General features: G+C 53.6%; 1 protein-coding gene across 4 annotated transcripts in view; it reads right to left on the reverse strand.

Moving 5' to 3' along the window:
• Window positions 1-17,675, reverse strand: part of LTBP2 (latent transforming growth factor beta binding protein 2) — a 106,937-nt gene that overhangs the window by 34,893 nt on the left and 54,369 nt on the right. For all 4 annotated transcript variants that reach the window (XM_043556625.1, XM_043556626.1, XM_043556624.1 and 1 more), the window contains exons 5-9: window positions 17,164-17,334; window positions 16,396-16,602; window positions 15,385-15,662; window positions 14,205-14,307; window positions 2,605-2,679 (exon numbers count right to left, since the gene is read on the reverse strand). In XM_043556625.1, the coding sequence (XP_043412560.1) occupies window positions 2,605-2,679; window positions 14,205-14,307; window positions 15,385-15,662; window positions 16,396-16,602; window positions 17,164-17,334 (834 nt within the window). The remainder of the gene's footprint in view (window positions 1-2,604; window positions 2,680-14,204; window positions 14,308-15,384; window positions 15,663-16,395; window positions 16,603-17,163; window positions 17,335-17,675) is intronic.

The raw sequence follows: 17,675 nt of genomic DNA on the forward strand, positions 1-17,675 counted from the left end.
TCCTGGAGAGACTCTGAAGCATCTCTGCAGGTCTGGGGGACACATCCGCAGGACAGAGGGGCCCAGCAAGGTCGAGGAGGCAGGAGGCCAGAGGCTATGTTTCCGGGAGGCGGAAGGCCTCAGGCAGCCCCACACATCCTCCAAGACCAGTGGGGGCACATGCTGTTCTTCAAACAAGGGAGTGACATTAGCTTCCCTTCTGATCTCAAAAACATTTCATGCTGGAAACTTCTTCCTGCCAAGGGGAAATCCCAACCCTTACTCTAAGCTCCAAGAAGTCTTGGTGATGGCACCCTTGTTGATGATGGTAAGTGAGGAAGATCCGTGAGGGGCAGATCTCCTGCCTCCAGGGCCGGGAGATTAGACATGGTGCGACCCAGTGTCACCAGAGTCGCAGGCTCACCCATAGGCTTCAGCGAAGCCTGTGCAGTAAGACAGGAATGAAGGGTTAGAAGATGGCCCAACTACTCTTTGGCAGGATACCCTGTTGGGAAGGAGGTGCCTGGGGAGATGCCACTGAGATCTAGGAAAGGGAACAGACCCACCTGCCCCTGGACTGTGGCCATAGTGATGTGTCTAAGTACCTAAATGCAAATCTGACATGCCTCTGGTCCCCATTCACCTCCTAGAGGGAGCTCCTAAACCCTCACAGGGCATCCAGTGCCCTCCACCATATTTCCCCACAGCCTGTGGGTGGGCAGCTGGCCCCGACGAGGCTCTGGGATGTCTGTGTCGTCTCCTGTGGGCACACAGGCTGTACTCCAGCCGGCCTAAACTGTTCCTTTGCTTGTGCTGTTTCCTCGGCCTCGAATGTCCGCATCCCCGTTAGTTGGTCACCTCTACTCATTCCTTAAGTCGAGGTGAGGTGTCACCTGAAGCCCCTCTCCTACCCTCCCAGTCTGGGAAGGGGCCCCCACCATGGGATCCCACAGCACCCAGAACTTCTTTCCGGTGAGAGCACTTCTCCCGTGGGGTGTAATGGTTTAAGCGTCTGTATTCACCTGGGGCAGCTTCCGTGTTTATCTGTCACTGTGTACTAAGCACCTAGCACAACGCATGCAGCTCATGACAAGACCCCAAAATTGTCCCATGGAAGGAGAGAAGGCTGGAGAGAGAGAGAGGAGGGTGATGCACATGGATGTAGAGGTGAGCAGGTCCCCTCCCAGATAGGGAGACCAAGCCCACAGACATGGGAAGGGGGAGTTTTAGGGGGCAGGGTCTCCTGGGGGAGGGCCCCCTGGCTTCCTATATTCCCGAGGCTCCGTGGAGGGAGGGCTGAGAGCTCATTTGAAATCCTGGGAATAACTTTAATCCTGTGCACTGGGAAACCAGCCAGGAGGAGAGGCCACTGGGGACAGTTGAGATATGAATGGCCCTACTGTACCCTCCAAGGGCAAAACTAAAGACTTCTCTCCACGCCCACTGTCTAGTCTACTAGTCCCCATTGCCCCCAGGGGAGTCTGACCTTGGGCTGGGTCAGAGGCCTGCCCTTTTGCCTGGTCCAAGCACTTTATCCATGGTCCAGAAATCCCCTTTGGGCCTGGCACCCCACAGCAGACAGCCTAGACACCCCCCCCCCCCACCCCGGCCCTGGACTCCCTCAGATCTCTCTCTCCTGAAGAAGCCTCCAGGGGGAGGTACCTAGGAAGCCATCTGGGTCAATCCCCTGTCTCTAACCCAGCTTCATTCAAAGCAAGTCATACAGACATCAGTGTGTCTAGTTCCCCAAAGGGGAGGCTGCCTCAGCTCCCCACTGACCTCTGCCAGCCTCAGGAGCCTCCCAGCTGGAAGGCCCTGCTCACCTCTCCTACCGCCAGGCCCATAGCCAACAGCGGCTCCCTGCTCAGAGCCTTAGCGGCGCAGTGGTAACAGCTGCCCCTCAGTGAAGGCTTCTGGACCCTCAGTCATCCTGGTCCCACTCCCCATCTCCACTGGAACTCCCTGTAGTGACAAAGCCATAGCTGAGACCCACCTCCCACCCATCTGTCCTAAGGTGCCTCTGGGCCTTGCCCCTCTGGGGGCTCTATAATGCAGAGTGCTCCAGGCCTTGGTTGGCCTTAAAGAGCCTGTCAGCCAGGCCAGCAAGGATCATGGGCTAGACTTTATGGCCCCCTGTTCCCTCTTTCTTCCCCCTCCTAGCTGTGGGAGGCAGGTATGAGTAGCTGAAGGTGCGGTGTTGGGCAAAGTCCACAGAGGTCCCCATCAACTCAGGCTGACTTGATCCTGGAGTCAAAAGTCCTCCCAATCCAGGGAGATTGGCCCAGGAGGTGAGTAAACATGTAGGGACCAGGGTCTTCAAACACAGACCCACAGCTCTAGAGACCCACCTGGCCCAGGTCCAGTGGGGACAGGTGGAGATGGGAGGAGGGACAGGCTCAGCTCCCAGGTCCTTTCTAGGCTTGCTCTATCATTATCTCCCCGACTTCCTTAGGCTCCTGGAACCAGCAGCCCCCATAGCATCCCAAGCTGGGGCTTAGCGGTACCCAGAGAAGACCACTCAGCGACACCATTCCTTCTGTCTGGGGATGGGGGTAGTGCCCCGGCATCATCAGACCTTCATCATTTCCCCTCCCCAAGCCCAGCCCTGGCCCCGGTCATCCTTACCTTGGCAGTGAGTGAGATTCAGTCTCTTGTACCCTTGGGGACACTCCAGCTGGCCATTTTCAACCACCGGCGAGGCTAAGGAGTGAAGATATAGATGGGCCTCACTGGAAGGCCCTTGGGTTCCTCTGTCACCCACGCTGAAAAGTGGGGTACAACCCACTCCACAGCTGTGAGGCTCTGTCCCCCCAAGTCACCACTGTGGGTAGCTGTGATGGCATCTTGGCTGCAATCCCTTCCCTGGCTCTCACCAGGTTACCCTTGACCCAACTTGCTCTTACTAGAAATGACCCTCAGTGACTATATTCTTGTATATATCAATGTTATACACTATAATGTGATTAAACAAGCTTCGTTTATTTATTTATCTAATTTTTTTGGGGGGGGTTCTTTTTTTTTTAATTTTTTTTTCAACGTTTTTTATTTATTTTGGGACAGAGAGAGACAGAGCATGAACGGGGGAGGGGCAGAGAGAGAGGGAGACACAGAATCAGAAGCAGGCTCCAGGCTCTGAGCCATCAGCCCAGAGCCCGATGCGGGGCTCAAACTCACGGACCGCGAGATCGTGACCTGGCTGAAGTCGGACGCTTAACCGACTGCGCCACCCAGGCGCCCCTTGGGGGGATTTTCAAGTCATTATAGATTTACAGGAAGTTACAAAAAACAGTCACAGAGAAGTCCTGTGTGTCCATCACCCCGCTTCTCCTAATAGGTTATATCTTACGTAACGATGGTTATTTTATTAGTTTTTAAACCTCTAGACACAACAATTCACTGTCTAATTCCAAGTTCTGTTTATTTGGATACTTGGTGTCAATGCTGCCATAGCCGACAAGGTATCTCAGCTCAAGATGGAAGAAGGCCATCCTTGATTGCACTCATGAAACCACGCTATTCATTTTTCACTCACATTCACCAACTGTGCGATGCTGGTGTTGAAATTTGGCTGGTAGCTTTCCATCTCCCCTGAGGTCAGCTAGTGGTTCCTAACAGATGTAAGGTACATTAGAAAATTCCAGTTTTCCGGTTTTTTAAGTGTGCAAGTGAGGTTGGCTTCTAGCGACAAATCCCGTAACGATGGAACGGTTTCCATTTTCAAAAGGTTCTCTCTGTGGTACAAGTCTCCTGACCAGCAGCCCTGCCTGAAGTGAAAAGCAGACAAAACCGGGCAGATGTCTGACTCTAGACTGACCAACAAGGAAATAAGTCTCAGAATTCTGGTGCTGACACCTACCCTACCTGATCGCACAACGTTCTCCTGTACGTTAAAGAGAAAAAAGTACTTTGAAAAAGAAAAACCTATTTAAAAACAGGGAAGACATTTCTATTCCTTTGGGGGGGATGGACTGGCGTGTCAGCCTCCAGAGGAATACTTGGAAGGGTTTGGCTTTTTGGGGGGTTTGGTTGGTTGGTTGGTTTTTGTTGAAAAGCTCTAGCAGGTAGCATATGACTGACAGCCATCTGTCATCATAGAAAAAGGCAGCAGATGTGAAACACCCATTTTTTTTTCTCCAAAAGAATAGCTCATCTATAAGTCTGACCATTTCTTTGCCAAGACACAGCCCGCAATTCTCAAGGGGTCCAGGGATTTCCGTGATGTTTTGACATCACGTTCCATAAAGATGCCATTCGATTTTAAAGGTCTTGTTTCATAGAGTGAACCGCATGATGACTTCCTCTAGCAATTTGTCTCCTTCTGACTTTCACTTCCTCGGGGCAATAGCTTGTCTGTGAGTGCTGCGGTGAGGGAATTTTCCAGAGTGCTCTCCACCTCTATGACTTCACCTGGATTCCTTTTTATTCCAGTCGGGGCATCAGCAATGACCCTTACGGAGTTGGTGGAAAAGCTTACTTTTATTCAAGAAGTCATTTAACGTTTGGGAATATATGCCTGGGGGTTGATCCTTTCTTTAGTAGCTTGCACAAAGATAATTCTTCATGTGTTTTATTGTGGAAATAGATTCTCGCAAATACCGAGAGACACGTTAGAGGTATCTATACTTCCACCCAACTATACAGCAAAGTTTGAGCATCTCGGAGTTTTTAAATGTGTTTCTAATCCAGATGGCTTTTACTCTATCATTAGTTGCTGTTTCCCAGCACATTCTGTTTTCTTCCTCCCTCCCTCCTTTCCTTCCTTCTTTCTTTCAAGTGCGAGCGGGGGGTGGGGGAGAGAGAGAGAGAGAGAGAGAGAGAGAGAGAGAGAGAATCCCAAGCAGACTCCACGCCCAGCAAGGAGCCCCATGAGGGACTCCATCTCACGACTGTGAGATCATGACCTGAGCCACAATCAAGAGTCGGACTCTTAACCGATGGAGCCACTCAGGCGCCCCCAGGGCAAAGTCTGTTATTAACGATATATTATTTCATACAGCCTTCTTGATCATTTGGACCCTGGGGTCCGTTTTGGGTCATGTCTGAGAGGTCCTGATCATTTTTACTTTGGAACACAGTTGATTACATGTCAGAGGAGAAGCGGCAGCATTGAATTAAAAAAAAAAATCATCACTTGGCGATTATGCTATTAGTATTATTTTGAATCCTGTTTCTTTGCAGGAATTTTTTTTTTAGAGTCACTTCTCCCCGTGGCGAGGGTTGTTTTCATTAAAACCTGACAACATAATTGAAAGACCCCGTAAACCCAGCACTGTTGTGGGTTATGTGTTGTGATAGGCCAGACACAAACAAGAGGAGGTGCCATGTTTTTCCGGAACCTTCTCTTCCCTGAGGACACTCCACAGGCCCAACACGACATCCCACAGTCTGCCATACAGGCCAAGCAAGGATATAAATTAGTAAAGCTTAATTTTTTTTTTTCACATTCAAAAAAAATCGTCAGTGGAATTTGTAAAATCTTTTCCCGCTATGGACGACAGTCTTGCTCAGGGTTGACAGGTCCTTCCACGGTGGGGACCGGGCTGCGGCCCAGTGGAGATAAATGAGGATTCTGAACAGGCCGCTATTGAGACAGAGGGATGGGAGTGAGGTTGGGAAACGTCAGCGCCCCTGGCAGGGGGCCCGGTGGCATCGGCTGAGGACAGGGAGGAGGAAAGGGAGAGGGGAAGTTGTTTGGAGAAACTCAGAAAGCAAGCTGATTAGATGCAGCCTGCAACCATTATGAGGAGCAGAAGGTGGGAAAGAATGATGCAAGGCCGATGCCAGAACATCTGGACAGGGCTTTGGAGCTGCAAGGCCACTGGTACATAGAATCCCGTTTCCCACACAATGACCTTCAAGGCAGGGAGCATTATCCCTGTTTTACAGATTAGGAAAGCGTAGCTCAGAGGGGGCCGAGTAGCGGTTGAACCCAAGCCTCTGGCTGCGAAGGCCACATCCCTCGCGTGCCGCTCTGCTGAAAGCGGGCGGGAGAGAGGGGCCAGGGGGCCAGGGTGGCACCGAGATGTCAGGGGGGAATCGTGAGGCAGAAGGACCCCGCTTCCTCAGCGAGTGGGAGATGAGTGGTCCGAGCTGGGATTAAAGCCAGGAACCAGGGTGGAACAATGGCGGGCACCTTCAGGGCACCGCGAGAACCTGGGGAAGGTGGCAACTGAGAAGAGCTGTGTTCATTCATTCGTCCAGATTCATGTGCTTTTCTTATAAAGTGATTTCTTTTCCAGAGGGCTCTGCCCTCTTGCTGGCCTTAAGAGAAACTGTTGGGGGCGCCTGGACGGCTCAGTCAGTTTGGTTAAGCATCCAACTTTAGGCCATGTCATGATCTCACAGTCTGTGGGTTCGAGCCCCGCGTCAGGCTCTGGGCTGACGGCTCAGAGCCTGGAGCCTGCTTCGGATTCTGTGTCTCCCCCTCTCTCTGCCCCTCCCCTGCTCACGCTCTGTCTCTTTCCCTCTCAAAAATAAATACATGTTAAAGAAGAAGAAGGAGGAGGAGGAGGAGGAGGAGGAGGAGGAGGAGGAAAGAGAAACTGTTGGATGGATAAGCATCTGTGAAGGCAGCCTTCTGGGGAGGAATGCATTTCAAAGCCGCTGTCCCTGGTGAAACTCCCATTTTGCCAGCAACCCCGACCTGATCCCAAAGAGGGCCCCGAGACCTGTCTCCACACCTCACAGAGGCCACCTATGAGCTTCTGTAAGAGCAAGTGCAGCATCCAATCTAGAAAAGTCAGTTGCAATCTAGTGGGGGGGATAGAAGGCTGAAGTTTATTTTTTTTATTTACTTATTTTGAGATAGATGATGAAAGAAAGAAAGAAAGAAAGAAAGAAAGGAAAGAAAGAAAGAAAGAAAGAATCCCAAGCAGGTTCCGGGTTGTCAGTGCAGAGCCCGATGTGGGGCTCAATCTCACGACCTGTGAGATCATGGCCTGAGCTGAAACCAAGAGTCGGATGCTTAACCGACTGAGCCACCCAGGCGCCCCTAGAGGGCTGAAGTTTAGACAGCCATGTGGAAGGGAGAACCTTGGCTCAGGTGGAACCCAGCACCCACCTGCGGCTCCAGGAGTGATCTTGGCAGCCAGTGAGCTGTGATTCATGGTGAGGGGGGTGGGCAGGCACCACCACCCCTGCCACCCACCCTAGGTTGCCTCCCAAGTGCTCTCAACACACTCAGGCCTTCCTTTCTCTTGACACTTAAAATGCTTTGTTGCGATCGCCTGTTTGCTTGCCCATCTCTCCCGCTGAAGTGTAAGCTCCTTGAGTTCAGGGACCCTGTCTTATTGTTGCCATGTGTCTAGAGCCAAGCATAGCACGCGGAACACTAGAGGCACTCAGTCAAAATGGGATGACTAATAATAGCAAACGCTAAAATGGCACTTACGATGGGCCGGGCTTTGTTATAAAGTCCTTACCTGTATTAACTTATTTGATCCTCATAACAGCCCTTGAGGGGACTTACTGATATTGTCCCCATTTTATGGATGAGCAAACTGAGGTCCAGAGAGGTCAGGAAACAGGCCCCAGGTCTCCCAGCTGGTGGGTGGCGCTGGGATTATGAACGCAGGCCGTCTGCCTCCAGAGGATAAATTCTGAACCATTCCTCTCTACTGCCTCCAAATAAATAAATGCATGAACTCATGACAAGCCTCAGGAGTTATCTAGGTCTGGAATCCTAGGGTCTGCAGGCTACAGGGAGATGTGTGCCCATCAGGAAATATATCACCCTTCTTGGGAACCTCTCTTCCCTTTTTCTTGAAACAAGGGACCAGGAGAGCGACTGGGAAAAGCGAAGGCAGCGGTACCCAGATGGAGGTCGGAAGAACTACTCAGATGTTGGGTAAATGCCCCACAAGGTCTACAACCGAAGTGCCATGCAGAATCAGGAAAGGCAATGGGTAAGAACCCGCACTACCCCTCATGGCCCCTCGGCCAACACGAGGGGAAGCCAGCGGGTCGGAAAGCAGAGAGAGGTAGATCTGGAAATCGAGAGGCTAAGCTACGCTTCCCATGGGCGCTTCGCAGAGATACGTGGAGAGCGGCTGCCGGTGACCTTGCGGTTGGGCCTCTTAGGCCTGAGAAAGCCCAAGCGGCTGCTGAGGGGTCAGCCGGGATCAACCCGAACTCCAAGGAGTCTGAGCATCACAAAATGCCCACGAAGCCTGTAGAGTGGAGGTATGTACCTCTCTTGCCTAAGGAAACCCGGGCGTTGGGGGCCAGAACCTCCCATCTCCGGGCCCCTGACCCCAGCCCTGTTTACTCACTACTGCACCTGAGCTGGCTCACACACCGGGGAAGGAAGCAGAGGGGTCCCTGGCGGCAGTTTGCCGCTGCCCCGCTGGCTCTCTCCCTTGGCTGCTGGGACTCCCCAGGAGGTCTCAACCAGGACCGACTAATTGCTGGAGACAGTTTTGGCCCTGACTCTACGACAGAGCTCAGGGAGGAGTTGGTGGAGACATATGTCTGGCCACGGAGCTGTTTACAAGCCATGCTGATCTCAGCCCGTGATGACAGATGACCACAGCAGGGAGTTGTGGAGGGTGCCCGGGCACACACGCCTCTGCCAGAGAACAGACAGACGGACGCGTGCGCGCACACACACACACACACACACACACACCCTGGATGAGGCTAAGCTCGATGCACCGGGGCATGTGAGCCCATCGGTGCTGAATACTCCATTTGCAAACCTCAGGTGGGTAAGCTGGAAAGAAACTTCTGCTCCCCCAGAGCAGTGACAGGAGTGTGGGTCCTGGGGCAGCCAGACCCACACTGAATCCCTGGCTCTACTCTGACTAGCTGTGTGACCTGGCACACATCTCTTAACCTGTTTCGGTCTTAATTTTTTCATCTGCACAGGTGGGGACAGACACTCCGTGTCATGGCTCGTGAAGGTCAACTGTACTGAAACCATCAGTGTCACTGAAGCTAGCACCGTGCCTAGCAAAGTCCCTGCAGATGCTCCCCAACACTTAGTTCCTCTCTCTTCCTTTCCTTCCCTCCCTCCCTCCCTCTATGCTCCCTTCCTTCCTTCCTTCCTTCCTTCCTTCCTTCCTTCCTTCCATAACACAGTTTCAAGGACGGCAAGCTGGCTGCTGCCCCTCATTGGCTGGAGACACTTGGGCAAATGACTCAACCTCTCTGAGTTTGTTATCGGTAAAATGTGGAAGACAATTCCTTCCTTGGGGCTATTGTGAATGCTATTGTGCAAAACCCCGAGCATGATACTTGTCACACACTGGTGATTATTGTAACGTTCGTTATTCCAGATTTTCTGCTTGGTGAGGTCCTAATGGATCCCCTCAAGGATTGTGGAAATCGCACCCAAAGATGGGCTCTGACTGCTTCCTTGGGGCAGCACTAGAGCCAAAGCGGGCGTCTTGGTTACCGCAAGCAATGAGGTAGAGAGGGGTCTGGTCAGACCCTTGGCTCAGGCAGGCGCCACTCCAGCCAACCCCACCGCAGCCCTCCCTGGACCTCTCCAGGCCAGAGATGCCACGTGTCGGTGACACCGCTCTGGGGTAAGGAGGGCGCTAACTTGAGCTGAGGCACAACTCCCAGGAGGCCTCGAGTCCCTTGGAAGAAGCTTTCAGAACATCCCCGAGCCAAAGAGACACTGCTTTTTCTTCAGCCCAACAACTGGAATTCTGAAAAATCCCATTTCTTTAGGGCAGGAGACTGGGCGTCTCACCCAGAGTCCCAGAGAACAGGAGCCCCACCCCAGCACAGCTGTTCCCTAAGCCGGGGTCCTCTGGTTGAACAAATTCTCTAAGCCAAGTGCACACGAGGCCACACGAGAGGAAGATCACGGGCTGGTTAGAGGAAGGGGTCCCGAGTCACGGGCACACAATTTCCCCGTCTGGAAAATGAAGACAGTCACACCCAACGCCCAGAGACAGGGTCAGGATGCAGTGGAATGAGGAAGTACTTAGCACCGGGGCCTGGCACTTACTAAGTGCTCCAAAGAAACGGTTGCTAACGATGATGGTGATGATAACGAGGTTGCTGCAGTGACTTGCCCTCTGGTGCTCTCTGCCCCAAATCCTGCCAATTGCCTGTGTCCCCTCACATACCCACCCTCTCCGGGGGTTGGCCTCACCTGAAGCAGTCCCCCGCGGGCAAGGGCCCTGGTAAAACCCAGGCAAACCAAAGCTTTCTTTCTACTGAGGGTTTCAAATACATTTGCAGACATATATATTAAACCTCCATTCCCTCAAAAATAAATTTCCTTTCCCAACTCCTTCCATGAACCTGTTCTTAGCAGCCAAACTCTCTGTGGCAGAGAGCTCAGTTCTTCTGGGCACACCCCATTATATCCTTGGGTTTTGATAAACTGTGGTTTTGGGGTTTGGTTTTTGGGTTTTTGTTTTTGAGAGAGAGAGAGAGAGGACACAAGCTGGGGGGAGGGGCAGAGGGAAAGAGAGAAAACCCCAAGCAGGTTCCACCCTCAGCGTGGAGCCTGACACGGGGCTTGATCCCACAACCCTGGGATCATGGCCTCAACCAAAATCGACCGACGGAGCCACCCTGGCACGCCCAATGAGCTGCAGTTTTTAATAAGCTGTTGCTTGTGCTTTGAATTGAGCTCTGCTCACCAGAAACATCCTCACATTGGCTTTAGCCCTCCAAGAACCACAGGGAACAATCCCACCAGCTTCCCTCCGGGACAATTCTTTTAACGCATCTCCGTGAACCCTTAGGCCTGAGCTTCAGGTAGCTGCCCTGCCTGTCTATTCTATCCCAGTCTTCTTGAGGGATGTCCTTTGGGCACAAATAATTCATGAAACACAATCCTGGGCAGCCCCCTCTTGGCTGTGAACTCCTAGTCCAACGTCCTGAGCGTTGCTGTCTTTGGGCAGGCCTAACTCTCCCCAGAATGATTAGGGAGATCTTGGTCAGCAGAGAATCACTCTGTGGTGTGAAGCCTTGCTCCCCTGTCCTAGCTGCATGACCTTGGACAAGTTCCTCGGCCCTCTCTGAGCTTCATTTGTCAAGTGGGGATAAAGACTCTTAGCTCGAAGGTGGTTGCAACAATTTAGTGAGGTCAGGCAGGTGAAGAGACGGGCATAGGGTAAAAGTTCAGCTATTATTGTTTTTAAGATGGAAAGATGCGGAACTCCTTGAGGGGCAGAGCAAGAGAATCAGCAGTCCCTGGAGGTACAGGGAGGGGCCCGGGTTTTGAGGTGAACTCATCCCATGCCAGGCGGATGGACGGAGCATCTCGCGGCAAACAGCTGGAGCTCAGAGTGCCAGCCACGCCTGCCCCAGCAAAGGGGCCTTGGGGTTGACACAGCCAATGCCAAGCCAGATGGGACAGTGGCCAACTTTCCAGTCGACCCAGATGTCTGTCTTTCTCAGACAGAAACTCAAAAATGTGGCCTCAATCAAAGTGGCTTTTGAGAGCTGTGTGCTCTTTGGACCCAGCAGGGGAACTGCAGAATCTTCGAAAAACTCCCAATGGTTAGGAAGACGTGGCTGGGGTTGGGTCCTGGAAGGTCAGCTGTATCTGCCACTCAGAGTGGAGGGAAAAGGGAGGGGATCATGGCTCCCTGAGCCGAGGTCTCCCAGAGAAAGAGGAATTTTTGCGGAAGAGAAGGGATTTGTCTGTGTCATGTGAATGAGACTTCAAGACAATTCTTTTCCTCCTCAGAAATAGCATCATTCTGCAGGAGCCTTTGACCGTCCAGCATGGAACCTCAGAAGCCAAAAGGACTTAGAGGAAGCCTTGAACTCACATAGCTCCCTGGCTGTTGGCTTTATTACTCCCCTCACCCCCTGATCCTGCTAGATGAACGGGATGACAAAGCTCTTCCCCGAGGGACACAGCCTTATTTCACCAGAAGACAAGTAGAGGCTCAGAGGGGCAAAGCCCCCCGGCCTGGGAATGTTCTCGAACACCGAAGTCCTGCCTGTCTTGCCAACCATTCCCAAACCCACCCCAGCAGCGCAACTTTTCTTCCGCTGTCTCTTGCACTGTAGCCTGCTAGTCATGCCTACTTAGAGAAACATCTATCCCCCACCCGCAGCCCCAGGCTCAGTCTGGCACCCTGTCAACACACACAAGGCTCCTCAGTCTTAGCCTGTCTCTCTACGATGCCCAGCTGCACTTTAATGTGTTTTAAATGTTTGCGTTCCCTGGTCTTTGTTATTTCTTGCTTGGTGTGCTGGAATGCTTCACACTCTAGGGTTTGCACCCTGGCGCCCAGCTTGCTGAGATGTGCTGAAGACAGTGGGGGAAGGGGGTGGGAGGCATTAACCGGGCCAGGGAGGAGGTGAGGGCACAGACTTGGGTGTGCTGTGCTCTAGGAAATGTCGCTCACTCTCTTGGTCTCACCTGCCTCTGCAATTCCCTTGGGTTGTTTGTTAAGCTCTTTCCCATCTTATTGGTCTACTGTAATAATTCTTCAGCTCTCATCCTGGATGATGTCACCTCCTACAAGAAGCTTTGCCGGATCCATAAGTTTGAGGTAGGATCTTCTACTGCACAGGGAACAGATGTGCAGGTTGTGCACTGCACAAAAGCACCACATCTACGAGAATCGCTGGCATCCTAGATTTGTATTTGTGAAGACTGTTTGGAACAAATGGAAGTAGAACCTTCCTCTAATTTGTACAGAGGTGCCATAGGACCTATCAGTGGTCCCGGTTCTGCCGTCTGTGTTCCCACAGCACTTGACATGTGTCTAGTTAGTGCTACCTGTATATACCCCCCACACCTCAGACTGTAAGCTTGGAGAAAGGAGTCCCTGCTTCTGCTAATTCTCCACTGTCTTTCCAGGGCCTGCACACTAGGGACGCTTCAGATGGGTGCTTCGTTAATGTCAATATCTGTTGACTGAATGGAATGTGGGATACGGAAGTCTCAAGGGTGGGCCTAACTAGAAGGAACAGAAATGGGTTGGGGCAGGGGGTGGAGAAGAAAAGGGGTGAAACGATCTGTGAGCTGCAGGGGGAGATGCTGAGCAGGTCAAGGCCTTGCCCCTGCCCACCTCCCGCCCCCCGCCCCCCAACCCTGAGCCAGTGTCGTGTGTCCATTCTCTTTTCCCTTTCTAGAGGCATGCTTTTTAGCAATTATAACAACAGCTACTGTTTATTGACCTAATGCTAAGGACGCGCATCCTCTACGCTCCAGAGCAGCCCTACTGGCGCTGTCACTGTCTTCATCGTGCAGATTGGAGACGGCGCAGAGAAGAGGTCAGCCAGCAGAGCTGAGACTGGTACCTATGAGTTGCACGCTCTGGCTCGGAAGCTGAATGCTACCTCTGCTGCTTTGCCAAAAGTTCCATCGCACTGCAAAACCACCCATACTTAGTTTTAATTTGGAAAATACGGTCACTGCCCCACAACCAAGTCTGAAGTTAGGAACAGCCCTGTCCCTCCCACCTTTAGGCTCCAGGCCAGACCCCCTACGGAGCCAACTCACCAAGTCAATCGTTGACAGGCAAAAGAAATACATGCCAGGCCTGGGCCCAGGCCCAGGAGTGGGGTCTGGAGGGAGAAGACGGGCTGAGCGGGCAGAAGCCATACTGAGGCACAGGCACCTCGTCACCCACCTCCCAGTTGTAAGGTAGATGTCTACGAGAGCAGCATGAATGGGCCTTGTGCTGACTCCAAAATCCTCTGTGCTTGGCCCACACAAGGCACCTGGTGAGCATTTGCTGAATAAGTGAACGAATCAACGGACGAATGAATGCATGTTAGGTTTGCCCACCATCCGAAAGAGGGCAGGGAACTGGGTGTCCCATATCCCAAGGCAGAGGGCATTCTGGGACAGACACTCAACCCGGACTGGGTTGGAGAGACAGGAAGCGAGGAGGTGAAGACGAGTCCTGGAGGCCCCATCAAGGAAAGAATGAGGGAAACGCTGAGTCACTAAATCAAGACCACTGGGCCCCTGATACGTGGGCAGGTAGGTATGTAGAAGGGGGCCGAGGGGTAGGAGGGGGCCCGGTATGGGACAGGATCCTTAAAGTCTGAGCAAGAACAGCTAGCAAGAGGGAGGAACCCCTCCCAGGCAATCAGATAGACAGGCAGTCCAGGCCGCATGTGCTGTCGGGAGCCTCAGCCACCAGCCAGAAGCACCCTCAGAGCAGATCTGGAAAGCCTGCCCAGTTTACCAGCCCGTTCTACCTGCCTGGCCTCTGAGACCCCAATGGGAGATGAAGTGAAGGCCAGGCCTTGGGAAAGCTTCACCCTAGACCCTGGCACCTAGCACTCACCTGGTCTGGGTGGGCACGGGGCACACGAGGTCACCCCCCAGAAGGCTCCCACACTGCCGCAGCAATCCTCTTGGGCAGTCAGCTCCAGCAAGGGGTTGGCACACTGGAAAAGAGGCCGTGGACACCCATCAAACCCTTCCCTGCCGTGCACAGAAATGTCCCAGGAAAACCCGAGACAGGAGCTCAACCCCAATTTCCTGCTACAGGATGCCTCCACCCGAGGGAGGAGGGAAGAGAGTCAGATGGTGTCCCGGCAGAAAACAAAGAGACCTGCAGTCTATTCTACCAAACCCTAAACTTGGGGGCAGGGCACACCCAGAAAAGAAAAGATCTGCCCTGTGCAGGCCTGCAACCTGCCCCCTTCCGTGCCCCCAGCCCACAGAGGGTCCCAAAAGATGGGTTTTCCTCCATCAAACTCCAGGGAACTATAGGGTCACCCACCATGCAGGCCTTCCCCATGAACAGGGTCTAGGCTCAGGGACACTACATGTTGAGAGGTCAAGGAGGATGTAGGGACTCAGAGTCTCTATCCCTTGGCTACTTCCTACCGCCTCCAGTTCCCTAACCCCAGGAGGGGGTTCTGGAAACACCAAAATGCAACCCCAACAAAAACCATCCTGGGTCTGGCTTGCCCCATAAGTTTTAGATGCCTAGACTCAGAAAAACTCACCTGATTTCCCATCACTGACGACGGATGCCTCCGGGGGGAGGGGGGGGAAGGGGGATGAAGTGTCTCTCATCCTTTACCCCCAAGGCTTTAGGGTTTAACCTGCCTTTTCTAATTCCCCACCTCTGTGGCCCCAATCTCAACTGAATACCAAACTCTTTCTTGTCTGGACCTAACAGCCCTACTGTTCATGCGCCGGGAGTCCTAGGCTCAGCTCCAGGAGAGGCCAGGATTTACTGGGAACAGAGGATGCCGATGCCCTTCCAGAGGGGGACTCTTTTGGGTCCTCTTCGGCAGGCCTGGCACTGACAAGTATCCTGTGGAGCCGAGGTAGTAAGGAGCCCCCTCCTCACTCGGGCAATTTTATGCCCTGAGCTGTCCCGTACGGGGAATAGAAGACTGCACATATCCATTCTACAGGACGAAGAGGAGACAGAGAAGGAGAAGGGGCAGAATGAGGGGCAGTCGCTATTCTGGAAGCCCTCCGGGCTGAGGCAGGGGATGCATTCTCACCTGTCCGTTCACAGAGCTCAGATAACAGCGGCCCAGCAGTCCCGGAGGCCTGGGTGCTGCTGGGGGCGGGGGCTGAGGGGCCTCTCCAGACCGGGCGGGGATGCTGTTGCTGTCCCAGTGGCTGTGGCGGGGGCTGGCAGGGAGCCGGGGCGAGGGTCTGGTCTCCACGCTGTTCTCCTCCGGGGCCTCGCCCCGCACCCGTGCCACCTGGTGGACCTGCACAGAGGCCTCCGGCGGGTGGTGAATGTGCACCTTCACCAAGGAGGGGTTCACGGAGGCTGGGCACAGGGGCTGGGTCAGAGCCGGCAAACAGGGACCCGCCTTCTGAAGAGGGCCCACCACCCCTGGGCCGTGCAGGCCACTGGCTGTATGTCTCCCCCAAATTCTCCTTCCGTCTCTTCACTCTCCGCTCAAACCCCAGGACCACTCCCCAGCGAGGACAGGACGGGGCACAAACTCCTTCACTCTGCACCTTCCAATGAAGGACCTTCATTATCAACCATCAAACTACCTCTCTGGATTCTAGCTCCCCCCACAATCCTATGCAACCCCTGAATTCCAGCCCAACTGACCCTGCAGGGCCCCACCTCCACACGTTTGGTCACGGGCTGGCCCCTCTGCAGGGGAACCCCTCCCACCCTCTCTGCTTAGTCAAAGGCTCTCCATTGTTTAATGGCTTTCCTGAGCACAGTCAGGGGGCTCTCTATCTGCTGACCTCCTATAGAAGTCTGCATTTTTGGCTACCCTTTACCTGGTACCTGATAATGGAAGGCAGGGGAAATGAAATGTTTTATGATGATATTCTCTCTCCTATCCAGCATCAATATATATATATATATTGATGAATTCAGAGGAAGGGCAAAGAGAAGTTTAGCAAGTGAAACCGAGCCCCGGGGGAGGGAGGTCAAACCGAGAAGGAGGGAGGTTTGACCAGAGTCAGTTTCCCTGCCCTGCACCACAGGACCAGCACCCCCGTGTCCTTACCCAGTGCACCCCGAGTCTTGCACTCACCCAGCTGGTTGGAGAGAGGCAATGTGAAGGTGGACTGCCTCAAGGGGCCTTCCAGCAGGGCCCTGTGGCGGGAGCCCCTCTCGGGAGGCCCCTTGTCCAGATTCGGGGCCGGCAGGTGGCAGAACTTCCCAGTGGAGTTGGTGGGGCACCAGCACTCATCCCTGCCGATGCAGCGGCCTCCGTTCAGGCAGGGGATCTGGCAGAAATCTGAAACATCGACCTCAAGGTGACTGCTGGTAGAAGAACACAGCAGCACCCACCATACGGCTGGCGGGTGGCCACAGGGAAGCAGGGGGAGCAGGAACCCAAATCTGGGTGGCTGGGGGAGTCCGGCACACCCTGAAATGCAGGGACTTTCCAGGAGGCCGGGAATGAAGAAGGGTAGACGATAACCAGCCCTTGCCTTTCTAAAGAGCCCTTTCACGCGTTTCCTGGACCCCACTGTACAGTGGGACCCCTCCCCCCTCCACCGAAACCTGGGGGACAGGAGGGCAGTGGCACTACGAACTTCCTTAACTTCTCTGTGGAGGAAACACGGACTCGGGAAAGTTATGTGACTTGCCTAGAGTCGCACAGCCAGGCTGTGACAGAGCGGGGTGAGGACTCGGCACTCCGTGTGACTGGGAACAACTCACAGAAGCCACAGGAGGAGAGCAGTGGGCTTCCTTCCTGCAGGAGGCCTGGGCTCCTGCCCAAGGCAAGCCTGTCGCTCTGGCCACCCTGTCCCCTCCCAGGCCCTGGGAGCCATCTCAGGGGGAAGGGACTCACAGATTCGGAAGCCAGACTTGGGGTCATGCCCGTGGCCACCCTGGCTATACAGGGTGGTGGTGTCGCCGCGTTCACAGCTGTTGGAGCAGTGCCCACGGGCACAAGTCTGCTTGCAGATGGTGGGAGTGAAGACGATCTTGATCTTCTTGATTTTCTCAGTGAGGTTCAGCCCTGCAGAGAGAGGGCTTGGGTCCAGGGGGCAGGGCTGAGAGGCACAGCTGTGACCTCCAGAGGCTGCTTAGAGAGGCCCACGGGGTCAAGGGTGACTCCATCCCAAGGGCATTTGCTAAGTACCTGCTGGAAGCAAGGTCCCGTAGTGGGGGCAGGGTAATACCTTTGAGAAGCTCACAGTCCAACAGCTATTGGGGGACGCCAAAGTGCCAACCATTCAGCTCATGCTTTAGGCAAATTAGCTCTTATCCCTCTTGGCTGAGTATTATTTTAGGTTGATCCGCTAGAAATTGCCATTTCTGTAGGTTAAGATAACTGAACATTGGCACTGTTCCTAATCT

This window comes from Prionailurus bengalensis, chromosome B3 (genome assembly GCF_016509475.1).
Source record: "Prionailurus bengalensis isolate Pbe53 chromosome B3, Fcat_Pben_1.1_paternal_pri, whole genome shotgun sequence".
NCBI lineage: Eukaryota > Metazoa > Chordata > Mammalia > Carnivora > Felidae > Prionailurus > Prionailurus bengalensis.